General features: G+C 38.2%; 1 protein-coding gene and 1 long non-coding RNA gene across 2 annotated transcripts in view; one reads left to right on the plus strand and one right to left on the minus strand.

Annotated features, from left to right (window-relative positions):
* Positions 1-24,390, plus strand: part of LOC136877496 (ribonuclease P protein subunit p30) — a 286,160-nt gene that overhangs the window by 108,431 nt on the left and 153,339 nt on the right. Inside the window, exons 2-3 of the mRNA XM_067151598.2 lie at positions 20,449-20,585; positions 20,662-20,736. Of these exons, the coding sequence (XP_067007699.1) occupies positions 20,449-20,585; positions 20,662-20,736 (212 nt within the window). The remainder of the gene's footprint in view (positions 1-20,448; positions 20,586-20,661; positions 20,737-24,390) is intronic.
* The window catches only part of LOC136877497 (uncharacterized), a 69,571-nt gene continuing 50,829 nt past the window's right edge, over positions 5,649-24,390 (minus strand). Inside the window, exons 2-3 of the long non-coding RNA XR_011018598.1 lie at positions 10,289-10,459; positions 5,649-6,055 (exon numbers count right to left, since the gene is read on the minus strand). This is a non-coding gene — a long non-coding RNA (uncharacterized lncRNA). The remainder of the gene's footprint in view (positions 6,056-10,288; positions 10,460-24,390) is intronic.

Here is a 24,390-nt window from a genome sequence, read left to right on the forward strand (position 1 = left end):
ATGCTTCTAGCAAACTCTAGCACTTGCTCCTTGCCACTCTCTACACATACATCGGGTCCTTTCGAGGTGAGTCTCCTAACTTTATAGTGTTTTGCCCTATTTCCAATATCTCATTTTAACTCCTAACTTTCTTTTCATACTTCAGGTTCCGAATTGGATCGAACACTTTCTGGACATATTTCTGCTTTCTCTTTGCCTGCAATATGATCCAGTTCTTTGAGTACCTCATAAATGAAGGCTTCTTTTTATGAGTTGATGTTACAAGCCACCATCAAACTTAGCCTACTCTATGGAAGGACTGCATACTACGTCAGTTTTTGGATGTCCATGTTTTATTTTCACCTAGTGTTTAGCAGTTCAATCAGTCAATACTGATCTGCATTTAGGGCAGTCACCCAGGTCGCAGATTACCTATCTGTTGTTTTCCTAGCCTTTTCTTAAATTATTTCAAAGAAATTGGAAATGTATTGAACATCACACTTGGTAAACTATTCCAATCCCTAACTCCTCTTCCTATAAATGAATATTTGCCCCAATTTGTCCTCTTCAGTTCCAACTTTATCTTCATATTGTGATCTTTCCTACTTTTAAAGACGCCACTCAAACTTATTCGTCTACTAATGTCATTCCACGCCATCTCTCCACTGACTGCTCGGAACATACCACTTATAGAAAATTCTAAATTCCCATGGAGGGAATTAGATATTTTTCACCAATAGAGCATGTCAAAAATATATCAGAATTAAAGTTTTTCAGGCGTTTGCTCTATTAACCAGCGTTTTGTCTTAGGTCTGACACTAGACTCTTCAGAGTGGGATGTGTCAGAACGAACGCTGGTTAATAGAGCATACACCTGAAAAACTTTACATCTGATATATTTTTGACGTGCTCTATTGGTGAAAAATATCTAATTCCCTCCATGGGAATTTAGAATTTTCCATTTGGAATTGCTAGGCGGGCGATGATTCCATTGTGGAGATTTATCTCCCGTATGCAGTTATCAGACTGTGCCTCATAAGAGGCTTCTGATAAGTTCACCTGCGTACACCCCAGCGTCTGTGGGTAGGTTCTGACACATCCCACTCTGAAGAGTCTAGTGTCAGACCTAAGACAAAACGCTGGTTAATAGAGCAAATGCCTGAAAACTTTACATCTGACATACCACTTAGTCGAGCAGCTTGTCTTCTTTCTCTCAGTTTTCCCAGCCCAAACTTTGCAACAGTTTTGTAACGCTACTCTTTTGTCAGAAATCACCCAGAACAAATCGAGCTGCTTTTCTTTGGATTTTTTCCAGTTCTTGAATCAGGTAATCCTGGTGAGGGTCCCATACACTGGAACCGTACTCTAGTTGGGGGTCTTACCAGAGACTTACATGCCCTCTCCATTACATCCTTACTACAACCACTAAACACTCTCATAACCATGTGCAGAGATCTGTACCCTTTATTTACAATGCCATTTATGTGATTACCCCAATGAAGATCTTTCCTTATATTAACACCTAGATACTTAACATGATCCCCAAAAGGAACTTCCACCCCATCAACGCAGTAATTAAAACTGAGAGGACTTTTCCTATTTGTGAAACTCACAACCTGACTTTTAACCCCGTTTATCAACATACCATTGCATGCTGTCCATCTCGCAACATTATCGAGGTCACATTGCAGTTGCTTACAATCTTGTAACTTATTTATTACTCAATACAGAATAACATCATTCGCAAAAACCGTACCTATGATTTATATATATAAGAAAACATAAAAGTCCAAAAACACTGCTTTGAGGAATTTCCCTCTTAATTATTACAGTTTCATAAAAAGCTTCGCCTACTCTAATTCTCCGAGATCTATTTTCTAGAAATATAGCAACCCATTCAATCACTCTTTTGTCTAGTCCAGTTGCACTACTTTTTGACAGTAGTCTCCCATGGTCTACCCTATCTAATGCTTTAGACAGGTTAATCACGATACAGTCCATTTGACCTCCAGAATCCAAGATATCTGCTATATCTTGCTGGAATCCTACAAGTTGAGCTTCAGTGGAATAACCTTTCCTAAAACCAAACTGCCTTCTATTGAACCAGTTATTAATTTCGCAAACATGTCTAATATAAAGAAGTAAGTATAAATAACCACCTAATCGATACCTTATTAATGCCTCAGGCAAATTGAATAAAATTAAAACTTACAGGACATGTTTCGACCACTTAGTGGTCCTCTTCAGCTCCTTCAACCAAACAATAATCAAATAAGTACTTCAGATATGGTACTATATCCCAACCCATTGTCTTTAGTATATCTGCAGAAATCTTATCAGTTCCAGCTGCTTTTCTAGCTTTCAACTTTTGTGTATCTTATTGTAAATGTCATTGTTGTCATATGTAATTTTTAATACTTTTTTAGCATTAGTCACCTCCTTTATCTGGACATTATCTTTGTAACCAACAATCTTTACATACTGCTGACTGAATATTTCTGCCTTTTGAAGATCCTCACATACACACTCCCTTTGTTCATTAATTATTCCTGCAATGTCCTTCTTGGAACCTGTTTCTGCCTTAAAATACCTAGTGCTACGCTTGAGACCTTTTAACCATTCCAAAGTGATCAAGTCTTTAAACATTTGTTAATATCTTCACTTTCATTTTATACTTTGACCAACAAGCACATAACTTGTTTATATTCTTTTAAACGATGTACTTTTACTATCCTATTAATGTCACTTATTACTAAAGGTCTATTATATGTACTACATACTTGTATATCTTTGTCCATACGACTTATATCAGCTGATGATGGTGTCCATAGACACCGAAACCGGTACTGAATAAAAAATGTTGTGATCATATTAACAACATATTATGTATTGAAAAAAGTGGATCAATCAAATTTCCCTCCATTTGTATGTTGACTGTTTCCTCACAATCTGTAGTACCACGTTTACCATGTATCAGGAACACCATCACCATGTCCCTCAAAGTTAGATCAGGAACACTATTACCACGTATCTCTCGAAGTTATCACGTCTCCATCGGCGGAGATTCACATGATAATACGGGCGGTCAGAGTATGCATGGAGCGGTGGTTTACACACGTCACTTCGGGTGATATGGCACTGTTCGTTCCAAGTAGCACATCTAATATGCACAGTAATTTGCACCAATTCCATTAATAAGGTGATTGACTTGTCATGAGATACTGAATGTACTAAGTTCCACTCGCCATTTTAGTGCAATTCAATAAGTTTTAAACAAAGTCTGTAATGAGATAATTGAACTTTCACGATACCCTGACTTCACTAAGTTTTGACTGTCAGGTTAATGCAGTTCAAGGAAATTGAAATAAAGTCTATTCATTCAACTTCACACGTGATACTAGTGTAGGATTTTGTATGTGTTCCCTATATGTTGAGAAACAGTCTACTGTCACTCTATCACCATGAAATAGTTAATGGCACTGTCTTCTAACCATGAAGTATTAGGGATGTAGTTTCCACAAACAGTCCTAACTGGTTAATTTACTCGTAGAAGTTTAACACGTAGACTCATCGTATTAATTGACAAGTTAATCAACAGTTCTATCACACACGGTATTAACATGTCTGATATCTAGCACTTGTATATTATAAGTCACACGAAATGTTTAAGTATTTGGAGAGACTTACAATGCTGGATTAATACCACTGTCGGAGTTAGAGTTCTTAGCTGTACCTCGCGGGTACTTAGTTCGGTGTTCGGTCTCGACACTCGCGCACAAAGTTAAACTTTACTGCCGGCACAACCTTGGGCAGCAGGTCTCTACTATGCTGTACTATCCCTACACTCTGACTTGCTGGAGAAATTGGCTAGTCTTATATACCCGGGCTTGACCCTGAGCATACACGTTATTGAAATGACTTGATTTCTTGACATTGCAATATCTCCTTAAATAAAATAGTTATTAACATGAAATTTGGACATGAGCTATCTGTTGTTATAGGGTACATGGTCTCGTACGTTAATCGATATCTCATCTGGAAGTGGAGATATAAAAAAAAGTTCCAGGTGGTTCCCTCTGCCGTGTGGGCCACGCGCTTCGACGTCATCGTGTCTTAGCAGGCTGCTACAAGCTCTCTCGCTGGAAGTGTTACAGCATAGTTCACAACACACACAATTTGAAAGGATGAAGCAAACCACGCGCTCACCAGTTCGATCCCGGGCAGTTCCTGTTTCAAGATATATGTATATATAGATAAAATTTCAGCGTTTTTCCTAGAAAATGTTATACTTAAGCATTTATCAATATTAAACTGAATTTTATTATTGATGCTCCAAACTTAAATATTGTCATTGTCTTTTTGCAGTTCAAATGAATCTTTGTAAGTACTAATAGTTTTGTATAATTTTAAGTCATCAGCATATAAGAGACAATATGAATGTTTAATAACCCGTGGGAGGTCATTATTGAAGATCGTGAGAGAAAAAAAAAAAGTCCAGAAAGTATTTGGTTTGGAAGTATGTTACAAACTGTTTCCACTGAGTTTGATGGCTGCAGCCGCTTAAGTGCGGATGGTATCCACTATAATAATATAGATGTTGATTCCCATAGGGAATCTGAAATATTTGTTCCGAATGAGTAAATTTATAATACCAATATAAATGGTCCGTTATTGGACATTATAAATTTTCCGGCTAACTCATTCCTGGTTGCCAGCGTTTTGCCCTTGTGTGCTAGGCTGGGCTCATCAGTTGGTACCTAGCACACCTACCAAGACGCTGGCTAGTGCATACCATGGAGGCCACTGCATAGACTAATTGTAGCCACTGGCAGTGCCAATGCACTATGAGAGACTTTGTCTCATTATCAAAAATTGATGCCTGCTTGGCCATCAGATAATATAGATGTTGATTCCCATAGGGAATCTGAAATGCAGTGTAGAAAGTGTGATTTGAGTGACTTACTATTTTGTTTTCCATAGTCATTATTCTCACATATAATCTCAATGTTGAACATGGAACAATTAATTTATATCTTCAAATAAATACTTATCTCTGCCATATTTATATCTATATAAAACCAGACTTTTTAGAATTAATAAGCCAACATTTCAAAACTTTAATCTATCCGCATCATGCTTGTTTATCTTTTGTAATTTTTGTACTGTGCCGTACTCCTGCCGTGGCCTGTTCACCGGTCAGTTGTTACAGTTATATGTAGTACACGTAATTTATTAATATGGATTCTTCTGGCAAAGAAATCTTCGAACAATATGAAGCAATTATATTAAGAAGAAGAATTTTTCATGATAGACATAAACTGTTTTTATGTGAAATGAAAGTGAGTTTGTAAAAATATTTAGGTTAAGTAAGGACTCGTGTTTTCTTTATTGTCAATTATTGAGGAAAGCATTTGTAGACAAACAAATAGAAACCACCCTCTCCCCTCCCATGAACCAGGGGAAAAAATGACCCCCCACCTCTCGATAAGATATAATTGCAAAAATCTACCCAGAGGCAGATGAGGATGAACTACCTGGAGGAGGAAAAGGAAATGGGAGAAATGCAGTCAGAGCTGCACTCATAAATACACATTTTATGGAAGTAGCAGAAAGGTAAATAAAGTTTTAATACATTCTTTCATTGAAATGGAAATTATTTATTACTTTTCTTTATTTAAAATGGCTCTCTTTATTTCCAATTCTGTTTTTGCCACCTGAAGATTTGTGCGTAAAATATCCATCTCCAACTCATGATTTTCCAATAAGAGTTGGCTTCTGAAATTTTTGAAATCTGTTTTGCTGGCAGTGTAGTCTCCCAGCCTGTTCCTCTTTTTGTGCCTTATATGCTTGAGAGAAACATATGACTTGGATCTGGATACTCTGTCTCCTCTCACAGTTTGTGGCACCGCATGCAGATGCTGAACTGCTGCCTGTGAATGTGAATGTTTATATGCAGGAGACTAAGACAAGAGAACAGGTGAAACTTCACCTGCATGATCTGCAGAATCATCACAGCCAGCAGTCGCAGTGAGATGTCACAACAGGGACACACATCTAACAGGGTTTCCTGCGTATCCTGTAATGAAGAAATATATTCAGTTAATTTCATGTCAAAACTGTACAACACTTTCAATAGAATAGTTTGTTGCATTATTTGAGATGATATATTTGAAATTAGTTTAAGGTAAAAACTAAAATCTGTATTTATTTCTTCTTTATTTCTGCATTCTCCTTAACCCTAAACCGGGCACGCTGGTGAATTTCGTTCACCAACCTGATTGTTTCATCTGTAGTTTTTAGTTGCTAAGAGCTACAGCCATCGTGCTGCTAGTACCTTCCTGCGAAGTCTTATCGATACTCTCAGTGTAGCGGTATCTGTCCAGGAAATTGTACGTGTCACGAAATTCACCGTGCACCCGGCAATGTAACATTTAGGGATAATATTACTCTCCTATATGTCAGGCTCCCTTCCAAACCATCAGCACTCTGCTTTCTTCCTATTTATGTTTTGCAGTAAGTGAGGGTTTTCTACAGCATGTGATGCATACAGATTCTTATGCTCAAACAGGTTGTAATTATCAGGGCAAAAGGTACCTTCAAGTTTTTAAAAACTTAAACGGAAATAAGTTAATATTCTCTAGGCCAAACTCCATTACACTGTAAAAAGATACCACTGAACTTCATCATTCAGTTTACCAGGCACAGCAGTTCAACTATCTGTAACTTTGTTTTGTTTGCCAACTTGTTTATCTTCACATATATCAGACTGTACCATAGTACTTTGTCTTATATTTTACAAGTAAATAATTCACTTATATTTTTTCAATATTCTTATATATAAACTTTTTCTTTCATTGGTTATTTATTCACTTTTAAGTTATCTCGACCATCATTTTTCTGTCCTATTACTGTTATCTAATTATGAAAGGATAGACTCAACTTCAAAACCAGTAATATTCATAAATATTTTTGATGTTAAATTGAAGTTACTTTTGATCTGAATGAAATCCTTACCATGTTGTGTATTTTATTATGTTGAGATAACACACAAAAGAGAGAGAGTCATGTTTATTGACTTCGAACTGCACATTTGCAGTGGAGAGGATGCAGTGATTGAGAATAGATGAACATTTACTCTGAAGAAACATACAGAGAAATTAGTTCAGATAATCAGTAAGGGGCTCTCTATCTTTAGAATAGTGGTTAAATAGGTCCTGTCAGCACTGCAAGAGTGATCTGTTTCCCCAAAACATATGCCACAGAATTATGAGGTAATACTTCCCAGTAGAATTTTTATAAATTTTGCAGAAATGAGCCATTAAGTTACATACCTAAAAAAATTCAAATATAATGAACCGTGCAGACAGGTGTTCAGACATGTACGGATTATGACCCTGTGTTTTAGCATCTAGAGCCTACACCGTGAAAGCAATTTGTAATGTTATAAATCTCAGATATACTGTACATTACTGCAATACAAGAGGAAAGGACTTGCTTGCACTGGTGGGCTGCAAGCTTTTAGAATTTTCAAAAAACAAGCCTAGCTATATGGGTAGAAATAATGTTTATGCCTTACTCTTTTGCTCATAAATTAAGGTTAATTCTGAACCAGGTGCAAACAAAACTTTGGTGTGCATGTTGTGGCTTGAAATCACTGTACCAAACACCTTGCAGTAACTGTGATCTTGGTCAGATGGGTGGTGGCGTTGTAACTGGACCGATGACTCACAGATGTTATTCTGCCGTGAGTGATGATTGAGAGTTGGAAATGGCTCAATACTCACATATTGATGATATAATGGGGAGCAGAATAGAGAAGGGACTAGAGGCTGGCCAAACGCAGAAGAGTGTACCACGGGAGCTACATTTGCCATGAAGGGTCATCTCACCAGACAGAAAGCATGTCTTGGCAATACAGCAGAGAACATCTACAGTGTACAAGAAAGGTATCTTAGCATAAGTGCCCGAGTACTGCAAGGGCGCCTTGCTGCTGCCACTGGAACAGCTGTTCCTAGACACAACGTACAGATGACTCAACAGGCATGGAGGCCTACAATTTGCATTCCACTGACCAATGCCCACAGAGGAGCCTGTAATGCCTGGTATAGAGTGGACCCAGCTTCGCTTCACTGACTACTCCAAGTATACTCTCAAGAGTGATTCTTGTCATGTAATCATCTGGCGTGAAATATGAATGAGATATTTACCCGCTAATATCCTTGAAATGGACTGGTATGGAGCTGGTGGTGTTATGGTGTGAAGCAGCATTATGCAGGGAACTGCAACATGTCTGGTGTTCCAGGATATCAATCTGCAAAATTACATCTTCCTTCTTAGGGGTGCAGTGGGTCCCACATTCCTACCGATGGATGACAGTGCACAACTACACTGGGCTGCGATCATGGAGGAGGACCATGAAACAGAAGACACCTGATGAATGGCCTGGTCTACCTATTCCCATATTCTAAACCTCATCAAGCGTGCCTGAAATGCTCTCTGTCGATGTGTGGGTGCATGTCTTCCCCTCCCGCAAATCTTCTGGAGCTATGTCAGGCACTGGTGCAAGAATGAGAGGCCATCTCCCAGCAGCTGCTTGACAACCTGATCCACAGAACATCAACCCATTTTACTGTATGTACAGTATCTATGTGCACGGTCATCACATACCACACTGAAACCTGTGTATATGCTCAAAAGAAAAATTATGCATCACATGTGTGCATTGGTTCTTTCTTGCATGTTTGACTGTGTCTATGCTGTCAGCACTAGTCCTTAATTTATGAGCAAGAGCGTTTTAAAGCTACCTCAAAATATCAGCAATTCTGGAACAATCAAGCGAGATTCCTTACTGATACAGCTTATTTCTTGGTTGATGAATATCTGGAAAAGTATAAATTTTACTCCATCCAGTCATACATGCATTTGCATTTCTGTCCAATTTTTTTCTTGTATTATAGATGATCTTAGTTTATTATGTCACAAAGAAACACAAACTATCATTAAGCACCATTATTAGAAAATATTTAATGTATATACTGTATGCTGGCCCCGTGGTGTAGTGGTAGTGTGCCTGCCTCTCACCCGGAGGCCCCGGGTTTGATTCCCGGCCAGGTCAGGGATTTTTACCTGGACCTGAGGGCTGGTTCGAGGTCCAATCAGCCTACGTGATTAGAATTGAGGAGCTATCTGACGGTGAGATAGCAGCCCTGGTCTAGAAAGCCAAGAATACCGGCCGAGAGGATTTGCCGTGCTGACCACACTACATCTCGTAATCTGCAGGCCCTCGGGCTGAACAGCGGTCGCTTGGTAGGCCAAGGCCCTTCAAGGGCTGTAGTGCTATGGAGTTTGGTTTTTATATACTGTATACTGAAAATAGAAATATATGTTCTTTTCCATGAAAATACTCTTAAGTTACTGTAAAATAGAGCTCCATTCTCTCCAAATGTGTAGAATATCATTATGGAAATAAACCACAAAAATGTTAATATTTAAGAATTTGGTGCAGTCAAGCATTACATGCTAAGTTACATGATTATTATAGGCCTAAAGTTTTAAAAACGTATATTCAGCATAGCCCCAACCTTTAAAATAAATTTAAAATATGGACTTTTCTACATATTTTTTATTTTTGATCTTGCAAACTATATGATATAAAAAAATAAGACTCTGTAGGCTAGTTGTTAGATGTTCCACATGCAGCGCAGGCATCTCTCTGCAACATAACTGTCTTGTTGCTAGTGAGATGCTCCACATGCAGCACTCACATCGGCTTACTCGCAATGAACTGTTGCCAGTTGCTCAACTCCAGAAGTTGTGTGGGGAAGAAACAGGTGAGGGCATAGGCTGTCTTTCAACAAATAGGGCTACAGCTTCCCTTTTTTGGTTTGTGGTCAGTGACAAATTTTGTGTCAGCCATTGGCCCATATCGTTTAGGACTTCTTTTATTATTAGTCTATGTATGTATTGGATAGTGACAAAAACATTGATCTAACATGTCGCGGGTATTCAGCAAACAGCCCTCAAAGAGAATGAGTGGCTGTGGTTCATGTCAGTCATCGGTCCACCTTGTAAAGGACTTTTTATTGTACAATAGTTAGAAAAAAGATATCTTTCTCCTTTTGCTTCTGGGAAGATTTCCATTATTTACTTTTTGCTATAATGTCATTTACACTCCAGAGGGTCTTATAGATATGTACATGTAAGTACAACCTAAATTATGCAAAGTTTATTTGATGATGATCATGATGATGCTTGTTGTTTAAAGAGGCCTAACATCTAGGTCATTGGCCCCAGGTTTATTTATACTTGCCTCAAGATTGGAAGTATCCTCAGAACTTCCCTCAAACACTTGATACTGGCCATCGCTATCACAGGGATTGGTTAATGGTGCAAAATGGGAGTTCAGCCTGGATACCAGTCTCTCCACATCTGCATCCAAGCCTTTTCTGAATGTCCTCCCACCAGTTTTGTAGAGTTCAGCCTGGAAAGATGATAAGAGAATTTATGAAGTAATATTTCAATTGCTCATTATGTTTTCCAAGTTCCTCTATATAGTATTTCTTTCTTTTTTTAATCTGAAGGGTTTATTCTTCGTTAAATATATAAATCTAAGTGAACATTTCAGTGATGGCAAATTGCACAATACATTCAAGCTGATGTACAAGGTGTAATTATCTTAAAAGGAGATATGTAATGTTCTGTTATATGTAGTCAATAATCTAGCATAACCTCAACTTTTACCGGTTTTGGACTCGGAACAACTTCGTTTTTTAACAAATTATCCCATATGAAATTCCTTGAAATAAATATCGGTACTTATCTCTGGCATATTTAAACTTCTGTACACTCAAAATTCGAATTAATTAACCAACAACATGATAAAACTTAAACTTACCTTATCATCTGCAGCCTGTTTCTTTGCTCTTCTTTTAAAATATTCGTACGCAATTTTCAGCTGCTGTGGGTTCCTGGAACATTTGCAACTGGCTTCATTGAAGTCAGAAGCAATTTCCTTCCAAGGTGTCTCTCTTTGTTTTGCCCACACAGCATCGATTTTTTAAAATTTTTGATGATATGCATGTATCCCTCAACTATATTAAGTAAGAGGGCTCTATCATTTCCTCTCACTTTCTTAGTGTCGAAAATTAATTCAGTCGCCTCAATATCCTCTCTTTTTCAACTTTTCCAATCATGATTTTGATCAGCTGTTCCCTGATTCACTGTCACTTTGATGTCTCTGCTACACACCATCCTTAACGAATCAACATGGCATTGGTCACTAATTGCGCTGTTGCCAGATATATTTCCTTCTCAAATCTCCAATCTGTAAATTGGAGAAACCTGATCGGGATTTAGCATTTCTGCAATGCATTCTGAAATTGAAGTTGATTGGCAATCAGCTGATCTGCCATCAAGGACTGATTTGATGGACCTTTCTGCAACTGGGCATTACTAATGAAAGCTTTAGTTTCTCTTCTAATATCTTTGTATTTATTTAGATTATATTCAGAAAATTTTGAGCATTTCCTATGATACTCCTTTAGTTTTATTAAGGAAAAAAAAAAATAATTTCTTTAGTAAACCAACAAGGATACATTTTTTTTCTTCAAATATTTTAGTTTAGGAACAGTTCTCTCACTTACTGAATCAGTTATGCTATAAAAACAAACCAATGCTTCATTCAGATCTTGAAACTTTCCAATTCACCCCACTCTTCATCACATAACTGGCTGTAAAGTTCATGAAAGTTAGCCTTATGAAAATTATTACTATTAATTCTCTCAGGTTTGATTGATTTTGCATTTTGTTTCACATGTAATTTAACAGACAAAGAAGGATGGTAAGGATCTTCTGGTACAAGATATTCTGATTCTCTTGTCAGTTTAACACTATTGTTTAAACTAGTCAAAATTAAATCTAATTTGACATTTTGAGAATTCTGAATGTTATTTATTGATGTCATTCTATATATCTGTAAGAAATGTGAAATGGCTCTTCACAGGGTGCGCACAAATGATTTGAGCGGTTTTTTTTTTTTTTTTTTTTCAATTATTACTTGCCATATTATTAGAGATATAGTGATGGTGTTTGATGTTGTAAGGCAAGTGTCCCTCAAAGTTTAGTTTTGTTTTGTTTTGTTTTGTTTTGTTTTGTTTTGTTTTGTTTTGTTTTGTTTTGTTTTGTTTTGTTTGAATAGCCCTCCATACATTGTGCTTCCCCCAACGCCCGCGAGAGCGCAACAGTTGCAACATCCGGCAGACATGATGCGTCCTCTGCTCCAACAGTGGCAAAGATGGCGACTAACAGTGAAAAAGCATATGTTGTTCTGGAATTTCATTCCAGCCAATCTGTGACAACCGTGCAACGAAACTTTAAAACAAAGTATTAGAAAGATCCACCCAGTGCCAACTCCATTTGCCAATAGTATGAACAGTTCAAAACCACAGGATCTCTGTGCAAGGGAAAATCAACAGGCCAGCCTAGTGTGCCTGAAAAAACAGTTGAGCGTGTGCGACGCAGTTTTGAATGTAGCCCGCTAAAGTCAACTCGAGCGAGCAGGGAAATGAACGTGCCTCGTTTGACTGTTCGGAAAGTCGTAAGGAAAAGATTGCAGATGCGCCCTTACCATTTGCATCTGCTCCAACCATTGTCGCCGGCTGACAAAGTGAACCGTTTTGACTTTGCTGAAAAATCTATTACAGGGCACATCAACCTGGATATGCTGGAGAATTGGCTCATACCACAGTTGAAGACCGATAGAGTTGGAGTAGCAGGAGTAGTTTAGATAGAAATATTTGAGAAATTATTATTGTAGAGAAACCTCGTATTTTTCAGTAGTTCTAATTAAGGACACTTCTATTCTCCGTCCCGTAGAGTAGGGAAAATAATAGTAATCCACCAGCTGTAATAATCACATAACCACATTTCAGTAAAATTGTAGTGAAGATAAGATATAATATATTAGATAGTATCTTGCCAGTTATATTCATATTTTTCTTCGTGTACGGCAATCCTTTTGATACTTAAGCATTTAACTAAACGCAGTGTAGTGTAGTGTAGATACATTGTAGTATAGATACAGTACATTTAGATAGTGCCGTATCTTGCCTGCTATATTCGTGTGTTATCTTTCGTGTGTATCTATTAGGCCGTAATACTAATAATAATTTGTCTAAGCATTTAGCTTCGTTGGTAATCTTTGAGTACAGTAGTTCTTGCAAATTTCATTTCTGTTGTGCTTAGTAGTGACATACGGTACCAGTATCGTAATTAGGATATGTCTGAAAGTAGTTTAAAAATTACTGTAGTGTACTGTACAGTAGTATACGAGTAATATCCTGTTAGAATTTAGTGTGCTTATTTTATTATTGTAAAATATTTGTGTAGTACTAGTGTAGTAGAGGTATCCATAGAAACTCTTCCTAAAATACTGTTGTTGTAATTAGGATAGGCTTAATTGCAGTTTGGAATTGTGTAGTTCTTGTGTATTACTTTCGATATTCAGTAATTAACAGCAGTTTTTATCCTGTTAGGGGTTGTAGGATAAAAAATAGAGCACGACTAAGTAGTATTGTGGTGTAGTCATATATTAATTACCTTATTGTAGTGTGATCTTTGAGTACTATCCCAGACAATATATCCCTCCGTTCATTTATTTTTTTGCAAATAAGTTATTTTATTTTAATTTCATTTTTTTCCGTAAAGAATGGCTAAGGAGCGCGAGTGTACGAACTGTGGGTGTGACGAGGCATTGAGGGGTATGAGGGAGGAGTTGGAAAGTTTGAGGGAGATAATTAGGATTTTCACAGAAGACAGGAAGGAAGATAGGACTCCCTCAAACAATGTACAGGTTACAGTAGGTGTACAAGAGGGAGGGGAAGGAAAGGAGGGAGTTGTAGAAGACAGGTGGTCTAATGTTCTAAGGGGAAGGAGATTGCAGGCTAAGGGCTCTATTCAGGATCAGAATTCAGGACAGGTGTCTGTGAGAAATCACTACGAGTCAATCCAGGTAGAACAACAGAGGGAAGATGAGGGACAGGGAACTGTTGGTGAGATGTGTGAAAGTAAGAGGAAGGGAAAAGGTAGGAAAGGGAAATGTAGAGTAGAGGATAGGAAAAGACAGGTCGAACAGGGTCATGGGAAGGAGAAAAGGGAGGAGGAAGTAGCTTCTGCAGCTATCAGGAAAGATAGGTCTGACCAGGAGGGGAGGGGATCAAATGAGGTGAGTAGGGTTGAGGCTCTGGTCATGGTGGATTCCATCGTTAGACACGTGGGGAAAGTGTGTGGAGGAAAGGGAACCAGGGTAGAATGTTATCCAGGAATTAGGTTGAGGCAGATGTTGAGGAAAGTAGAAGAGAGGGAGGAGGGGAAGGAGAAGGTGGTAGTGTTTCACATTGGTACCAACAACGTAAGGCAAGCTGATATAAGTACCAACATAGTTGGAGATGTGTGGGATCTGGTAAATGCAGCATGGGTGAAGTTTAAGAAAGCAGAGATTATTAGTGGAATACTGTGTAGGAGGGATACTGACTGGAGGGTGATTGGGGATTTAAATGAAACTATGGAGTGGGTATGTGGGAAATTAGGAGTGAAATTTCTAGATCCTAATGGGTGGGTGGGTAGGAGATAGGAATCTGCGCTCAGATGGCCTTCATTTAAACCGCAGTGGTATGTATAAGTTAGGAAATTTGTTTGGAAGGGTAATAGGGAGGTACATTCAGGGAAATGGGATGGCCTAGGGAGCGGTGATAAGGGAACAGGGATCTGGAAATCAAGTAGGGATGACATAAAATTGTTAGTGTTGAATTGTAGAAGTATTGTAAAGAAAGGAATAGAATTAAGTAATTTAATAGATATATATTTACCAGTTATTGTAATAGGAGTTGAATCATGGCTGAGAAATGATATAATGGATGCAGAAATTTTCTCATGGCACTGGAGTGTGTATCGTAGAGATAGGATAGGAAGGGTGGGAGGGGGAGTGTTCATTCTCATGAAAGAAGAATTTGTAAGCTACGAAAAAGTAAAAGATGAGACACGTGAAATTCTAGGTGTAAGGCTCATTTCTAAAGATAATAGGCAACTTGATATATTTGGAGTGTACAGATCGGGAAAGGGTAGCACTGACGCGGATACGGAATTATTTGATAGGATAGTCAGCTATGTGGGAGACAACATGGAACGAAATGTGATTGTATCGGGAGATCTAAATTTGCCAGATGTCAATTGGCAAGGAAATGCGAACGACAGGAAGCATGACCAACAAATGGCAAATAAGTTAATATGGGAAGGACAGCTGATTCAGAAAGTTATGGAACCAACCAGAGGGAAGTATATCCTGGATGTGGTGCTGATAAAACCAAATGAGCTCTATAGGGAAACTGAAGTAATAGATGGTATTAGTGATCATGAAGCTGTTTTAGTGGTAGTTAAGAATAAATGTGATAGAAAGGAAGGTCTTGAAAGTAGGACTGTTAAGCAGTACCATATGGCTGATAAAGCAGGCATGAGGCAGTTTCTAAATAGTAACTATGATCGGTGGAAAACGGTACATAAAAATGTAAACAGACTCTGGGATGGGTTTAAAGAAATTGTTGAGGAATGCGAAAACAGGTATGTACCTTTAAGGGTGGTAAGGAATGGTAAAGACCCACCCACCTTATTATAATATGGAAATAAAGAGACTAAGAAGGAGGTGCAGACTGGAAAGAAATAGAGTTAGAAATGGCTGTGGAAGTAAGGAGAAATTGAAGGAACTTACTAGAAAATTGAATCTAGCAAAGAAGGCAGCTAAGGATAACATGATGGCAAGCATAATTGGCAGCCATACAAATTTTAGTGAAAAATGGAAGGGTATGCATAGGTATTTTAAGGCAGAAACAGGTTCCAAGAAGGACATTCCAGGAATAATTAATGAACAAGGGGAGTGTGTATGTGAGGATCTTCAAAAGGCAGAAGTATTCAGTCAGCAGTATGTAAAGATTGTTGGTTACAAGGATAATGTCGAGATAGAGGAGGAGACTAAGGCCAAAGAAGTAATATTATTTACATATGATATAAATGACATTTACAATAAGATACAAAAGTTGAAAACTAGAAAAGTGGCTGGAATTGATCAGATTTCTGGAGATATACTAAAGACAATGGGTTGGGATATAGTACCATATCTGAAGTACTTATTTGATTATTGTTTGGTCGGAGGAGCTATACCAGATGAATGGAGAGTTGCTATTGTAGCCCTGTGTATAAAGGAAAAGGTGATAGACATAAAGCTGAAAATTACAGGCCAGTAAGTTTGACATGCATTGTATGTAAGCTTTGGGAAGGCATTCTTTCTGATTATATTAGACATGTTTGTGAAATTAATAACTGGTTCGATAGAAGGCAATTTGGTTTTAGGAAAGGTTATTCCACTGAAGCTCAACTTGTAGGATTTCAGCAAGATATAGCAGATATCTTGGATTCTGGAGGTCAAATCGACTGTATCTCGATTTCCCCTCTTCTTAGTGCCAAAGGAAGATGGAAGTGCGCGTGTGATCTTCGACCTCAGCGCCTGGACTCCCTATATACGCAAGCCACGATTTAGCCTCCAGGCCCCGGCGGAGGCATTGCATGCCATCCCGCCGACGTCCCAGGCTTTAAAAATAGATCTGAAAAGTGGTTTCTATCAACTTCCAATACGGCCGGCCACGTGTCATAATTATGGAGTTCACTATAAAGGCCGTTCCTACGTGTGGACTCGACTCCCAATGGGTCACGCCCTCGCCCCGTCAGTGATGCAACGATGGGGGGAGGCAGTGGCCCAAGTGCTTTTCGATGAGTTCCAGGTGCACACAGTGATCTACTTGGACGACTGGTTAATATGGTCCCTGAACTGGACCCCGACGCTGGTGGAGCAGGTGCTCTTGTACCTTAAAGTAATCCTCGGTATCACTATCAATGAGCGAAAATCAGTGTTGAACCCGGTTACAGTGCTCACCTACTTAGGAGTTACGATTTCCATTCCTGAACAGGAGGTGTCCCTACATTGTGCTATGCAACGTAGAGTGCAGGACCTCATTCGACGGATTGCATCTACGGACGAGTATGGACGCCAACAGATCGCCGGGTATTTTGCCTGGCTATGCTTTGTGATGAAATGGCCCTTCTTCATCTGCAAGCACGTCTTGTCTGGAGAAGCCTTCTGGGTGCGCACTCTCCTCACACCGGATTATGTGGCAACTCCCCGGTCCACGGCGGTGTACCGGCCAGATGTGATAGTATACGCTGATGCCACCCCGCACTCCATTGCGGCGGTGGCACCAGCTTTTGATCAAGCTTGGGCACAGGCCTTTCAAGACCCTGTGCCCATTCATGTGTCAGAAACGGTGGCAGCCGTTATGGCTGCTACTTGGGCTCTGCTAGATTTACAAATAGATTGTAAGCACATATGTACATATGTACATATACCGATAATTCCATTGCTTTGTGGACTTTGTGTACAGGGCGTGGTCCAACCCTACATCGATTGCATTACTTGTTTGTATTGTACACCTTTTTAGTAGACGAATAAGTTTGAGTGGCGTTTATAAAAGTAGGAAAGATCACAATATGAAGATAAAGTTGGAATTCAAGAGGACAAACTGGGGCAAATATTCATTTATAGGAAGGGGAGTTAGGGATTGGAATAACTTACCAAGGGAGACATTCAATAAATTTCCAATTTCTTTGAAATCATTTAGGAAAAGGCTAGGAAAGCAACAGACAGGGAATCTGCCACCTGGGCGACTGCCCTAAATGCAGATCAAGATTGATTGATTGATTGATTGATTGATTGATTGATTGATTGATTGATTGATTGATTGAACATCATCTACCAACAGGATGGTGCTCCACCTCATTTCCATGTTGATGTTCGTGACTTTTTGAACAGCGGACTTCCAGAAAGACGGATCGGTCGTATCGGGAATGAAGATCTCGCCCTCATGTCGTGACCTCCACGCTCTCCTGACCTCACCCCTTGTGACTTCTTCGTATGGGGTTATGTGAACATATCGAGCACTTGTAGGCTCATAAAAAAACTTTGTGAGTTTTTCTGTCTGTCTATATAATTTTTTAATGTTCCAACAAATAATTAAAAAATAGGAATTTTTTTGAAACCGTTCCAATCATTTGTGCACACCGTGTGCTTGTACCTCCTTGCAACAGATTGAAATTATTTCCTGTAATTAAAGGAAGGTTAAAGTCTCCTAATGTTATTGTGTTACCTCACTGTAGAAAGTCATTTTTATCGAATATTTAAAAAAAAGTCTTTGTAAAGTTCAATATTGGAAATAGGTGGAAAATAAGTTACTAATATATAATATTTCTTTTTCATTAACCTGATTTCTATACAAAGTGTTTTAAGATGGTATATTCCAATGTCAATACTGACTGCTGGAATATCCTTGCATACTGCTACTAAAACACCACTCCCTCTTCGGTCTTTCCGATCTCACAAAATATTACAACAATATTTATTGAACCACCTGTTCAATACAATCCACTATTTTAAGTGGTTAAAATTTTTACATAATACTAAAAAGTCTTAAGGTACATGTTTCACTCTTTCTTATGGACATCATCAGCCTAATTCAATCTTAAAGTTATTGGTTGTGGGACCTATGTAATCTTATAAAATGTAGAATAAAAATGTTAAACAATGATCTCTTAAAATATTGTTACTTGTAACTTTCCGATCTTGTCAAAATGTTATATTTTTTACTAATCACTTCATTACCATACAGGCATGGTTGAAGCCACGTTTTAGTTAATACTATTATGTTAAGATCTGTTGCATGATTACCAGTATACATTTTGGTAGTCTTTGTATTTAGCCCTCTAACTTTCTGGTAGTAAATACGCAAAGCATAGTTTGCATCCCCCTTTGTTAATTATTAAGACAGATTCTTAACATCCTCCATTGACTTTAAGGTATACACATATCTATCGCTTTTCTGTTTCTTTAATTTGTTGTCAATTACATTATTGAAGTTTTCAAGGTTCATCATGTTCATAAAGTTATTTAACTGAACTGACATACGGGAGCTAATGAACAAATGATAACTAGGAGTAATTTCACGAATATTAAAATCTAATATTATGAGTGGCTTGTTAATAAGTGGAGTGGCTGATTCAATAACTGCATAAGACTTGTCATATTTAATTAACTATGCTAACCATGCTTACGAACAAAGTAAAGAAATTATCAATAAAGTGTTTAACACAGAGAATTTCTAGATCTGTTTCTAAATCGATTTGAACGGCTTTGTGTTTGCTGTTAACTGCAAGAATAACTCCTCTTTCATAATCCTTACCGGTGATGACAGGATTACGGTCCTTTCGGAATATTACAGACTTCTTGTCAAACAGCTCTGTGCTATTAATGGAATTTGTTAACCACCTTTCTGATAGACCAACAATATTGTGAATTTTGCTCATCAGGTTTAGATAAACTTCTGTGGTCTTTGATCTTAGACACCTACAATTTTGATAATAAATATTTAAAATTATTTCTGTGGGAGAGTCATTTAGCTGAGTGATTTAACTTTTGTACACACAAATGACTCCTTCAAACACCATAGTTTAACACAATTTAGTGCATCTACTACATGTCTACAAACGCATGCATCATTTTATTTCATTACAGGTTAATATAAGAAGTAAACTAACACTAATATTATGGAACTGTATTGTTCCTAACCTAATATTATTTATATCACTAAAGAATGATAACACAATAAAAATTATAACTTCACGGCTCAAACTCACAAACTACGAATCGTTTAATGAGTGTTTTACCACTGTTCCATGAGTAGCAAGTATCGAATGACTCCTGCTTAAATACTGTAGTTCAGCATAGTTCACAGTGCTTCTACTGCACATCTCCAAGCACATGCATTGTGTAACAGCACTGAGTGTAACTTAGAATAAATTCTCTTTTCAAGTGCAGGCACCTTGTTTTCTTGACAGCTGTACACTCAATCGCATGAAAATTGGCCGACAAAGAAATATTTAATTTTATACATTCTTGAAACGTGAGGATATTTGTTAATTGTGGATAGCCAATGGCCGAAGAGATGATGCTTGGAATCCTATGACCTGCACAAAATGTTCATCCTATTTCAAACAAGAGGATTTTGGAAGAAAGTCATCTTCTGTGAAGGACAATTTTTGTGCGGTTGAGTTTACAGTAACTTTTTTCTTTCTATAAAACCAGAAATTATAGCCTATGAATCCCAATAATCCAGCATTTCCAGTAAACGTGCACCTCTTTTTCGTAAGAGGGCTGGATTACGTAGATGGTACTGTACTTGAAGAATAAAGACATTTTTTCTCTTACATTTAATGTAAAGAGAAACTGCTGATCTTGTTGTTTTTCCACTCAAAATCAAACGCTGCCACTTTACTTCTCCATATTTTTGGAATCTTATTTTCTTTCTTTTTGTACAGTGGGATTCCAGACAATTGCAGTCAATCAACATTTGGAAGAACCTGCCAGTGAAAGTAAGAAGAAAAAGAAAAAAGGTGAAGCAGAGGAGGCCTCAGATTTAGTTCCTCCTCCAATATGCTTAGCAGCTCTAACAGAAGTCAGTATATGTTCAATATGCTTTTAGCTTCAACACTTGTAGGAGGACTCCTCTGATACATTGTGGTTGATTGCAGGTGCTGAAAGGCAAGGTGAAACTGATAAACAGACTGACCTTCAGTTTCTCTGACCACCTTCATGTGCATAAAATGGTAAGTCATGTTTTAGGTGGGTAGTTAGTGTTTTTCATTTAGAAGAGACCACTGATGTTAATGGTTGGATTGTGAAAGTGAATGGATATGACTTGCCTGTAAACTGCCCTCAAACCTTTTCCAGTTGGTGGGCATCTGTGGCTCACTGCCTAGACATATTCACAATATGACTTGTCATAATCTCAATATGATTTTTTTCAACTATTTAGACATTTGTAGTCACCAACTGATAAACAGTATTTGATACATAATTAGAATTAATTTTTCTGTCATGATTATGCAAGCGAGTTGCTGTGCTGTTAGGGTCACATTATTGTGAGCTTGTATTTGAGAGATGATGGTTTGAATCCCACAGTTGGCAGCCTTGAAGTTCACACCAGGCAAATGCTGGGGCTGTACCTTAATTAAATCCATGGCCATTACCTTTTCAATCCTAGTCCTTTCCCATTTTTGTGTTGCCAATAACCTTGGGTTTGTTAGTGCGACATTAAATCACAAAAAAAGAAACCATTTTTTAATTATTAGTAAAGCAAAGGGAAAAAAAACAAGTGACCAGTTAAGTTATGTATAGAAATATGAAAAGAAACTCATATTATGATAAACACAATGACAAGTTGGTGTGGAAAGAGAGCAACATACTAGACTGGTCAGATGACAGTCTTGGAGATTTTGGATTTAAATTGAGTGGACATCCGGCAATCACAGAGAACTGTAGTAGTTTGCTGCCACTTCAGCCACATTGCATTAACTTGAGCCTAGCCATCTAGAAGGGTGTTACTGTCGGTGCAAACTAAACAACTAAGTTTCTTGAATTGGTGTGAATTGATACTTGAATTGTTGAGATGTCTGTTGTCTGAATTGTTCCATTTTACTGTGATCTCCACATCATGCAGGCCTACTCTTTTTCCGTAATGTTTAACTGCTAGTCATTTTCTGCTTCCTCGTTCCAGTTCTGAACCTGCTCTTAGATGCATCGACACCTCTTAGTGGCCAGTAGGACATCATCATCATTATCATCATCATCATCACCACCATATTAAGAGTGACCCTGGGTGTGGCAGTTAGAGATCCAAGGTGATAAATAAAAGTGGTGACGGGGTGCACACCAGCTCGAATTGGCAAGGGAGGCAGTTTTCTAGCTGGGCAGCAGAACATTAAGAAATATACATCTGAAAATTTTAAAAGAACTCAAGGTGAGAAATTGACAGTTCTCTACCAGCACAATATAAGTTAGGCTTTCTTAGGGAAAAGAATGCAAAAAGGGTAAGAGTGAATTACTTTAGATCATAAATATCTTTCGGTGAAACTTTCCAAGCACAGTAATTACGATGTATCTCCTTCAGAGAAATAGCAAAATTTGTTAATGTCAAGGGCACAGAAAATAAACTCAAAACGTGGGAGGAACAAAGAAGTTTGTAACACAAATTAATCATTACCTACAAGAAAACCACTCACCTCTACAAAATATCTGGTGTTGTGATCAGGGTCATTTTGGTTAGAAATGATAGAAAATAGAATACTTCTAAGCATAGATGACAAAACACGTTACTGCTGGTGGCCTAGTCTGCATATTTCAACATACTCTTACACTATAAAGGTGCTTATTTCAGTGTTCGGTCAATATGGAAATAAATTACATAGCTACTTTTTAAAAGGCAAAGTTTGGGCCTAGTGCAAACACTACTTCTGTAGTGAAAAGCACATTTTCTCCTGATGCACAGCTGTTTTTAATAACATTTTAACAGTCGATTGGAGCCCTGCAAACAGAGCAGATGTGTGTGTGGAGTGCTGAGTGTTGTGGCGTAAGCTAAATGGGAATGAGTTTAGAACTCTACCGAGCAGTCATCGGCCGATGGAACAATCACATAAAATATCAGGTATGTGGTTTAAAATGTGATATAAAATACTCTGAAATCGTGCTGACAGTGTTAGTGATTATGCGTTATTAGTAATTGGAGGAGTGGAAAGTAACCCTGGGCCACTGAATTGGGAAGATATAGCAAAAATTAAGCAGGTGATAAAAGAGGTCAGCCAGACAGACACAACGAGGGAGCTCATCATGGCACAGAATAAAGATATTCAGGATATGAAAGATAGTCTACGGGGTGATATGGCAGGTATAAAAGAATCTCTGGATAAATACCAGGAAGAAATGGAAATTGCAAAGGATCACTAATTGGTGTTGGAGCAGCGCACACGGGAGCTAGAGATGCAGGTCTGGAGATCATTGTTTGCCCAATGTAACAGATGCCTGGTCATACATGGGATTAAGTAGAATAGAAGCGAGGACAAACTGGCGTTACTAGATGCTGTGTTGGAAGTGTTTACGCTAGGAGTGAAAGTAAATTGCACGGAATCCGATGTGGATGACATGCAGAGAATAGGTAGGACCCAAGGGAACAGGCCGACTAAATACAATTGGTATCTGGAATGAAAACCTACCATATTCTTCGGAATGCCAGGAATTTAAAAGGGATGGAAGTTTGGATCCAGAGAGACCTGGGAATTGAAGAAAGGAAGGAGATAAGTGTAACCGTTACTTCAGCGGCTCCACCAAAGACAGTAAAGGGAGGAAAGTAAGTGCAATTACACGGTACCTAAGACACTACACACACAATAAAACATCTGATGAACGGAACACCGGCGATAAACAACACTGGTAAATATCAGTAGGGACAACTTGATGATAATAAACCAGGAACGTGGAAAGGTGACTGGGAAATCTTATGAAGGACCCTGGAGGGGCGAAGGTTGCGGTTTCCGAAAAGTCAACAGTGATCTTTGGTTTTCAAAATATTATTTACAAAATCGTCAGTACAAATTAACTTCCGGAACAAATTCAGTTGTACACCAAATCTAGATACACACTACACATTATGTATGTTCTTTGACAAACTACAGTATAGGTGTTCTTAGACAAGAGCTTTGCCTTAAGTTCAAAGAGTTAACCAAGTGCATCTCAGTACAAATCAAATTCGACAAATACAATATTGAAGGTAAGAGGAAGCACAACATACTTTAGAGTGAAATCAAAACTTGCTTTTCACATCTGAACAAATAGTGGCGATTAGGGCAAACTCCTGTGATACACCAACGAAAACTAAATGGAACTTAAAACCGGACAGAAAGAAACAGCGCTTAACCCAAGGCAGGCCATGCTGGTACTGAGGAGATGTTCACGACGTCAAGAACTTCGGGAGGCTCGGCAGGTCAAGACCAAGACGGCACAGAGAGATAAGACCTCAGACTTCAGACCTCTCACGAAATGCAGCCTAGCGCCTTTTAAAGGGAACCCTGGCCTTAGAGTAGCCAATCAGAACACAGGAACTTGCACGGATTGATCAATCACAACACTTACTTCGGTCTCGATGTTTAAATACTTTCTCGAATACATAGATCGCAAATCTTCCATTTCCAGAATAGTCAGAATATACTTTCTAGAATACATAACTAACCAAAGGCAACACACCCTGCTCAAAAATTCATGTGACAACTTTCTGGACAGTTCCAGTAAATATAGAAATGAAACCTACTAGTTACACATACAATATGTTACCAAAATATTTACACTGTACAGGTTAGGTAGTTACATGGAATACAAATAAAACATTCTATCACCACACTTCAGATCATACAGTAAGTACTACTTAACAA

The sequence above is a fragment of the Anabrus simplex genome, chromosome 7 (assembly GCF_040414725.1).
Source record: "Anabrus simplex isolate iqAnaSimp1 chromosome 7, ASM4041472v1, whole genome shotgun sequence".
Lineage (NCBI taxonomy): Eukaryota > Metazoa > Arthropoda > Insecta > Orthoptera > Tettigoniidae > Anabrus > Anabrus simplex.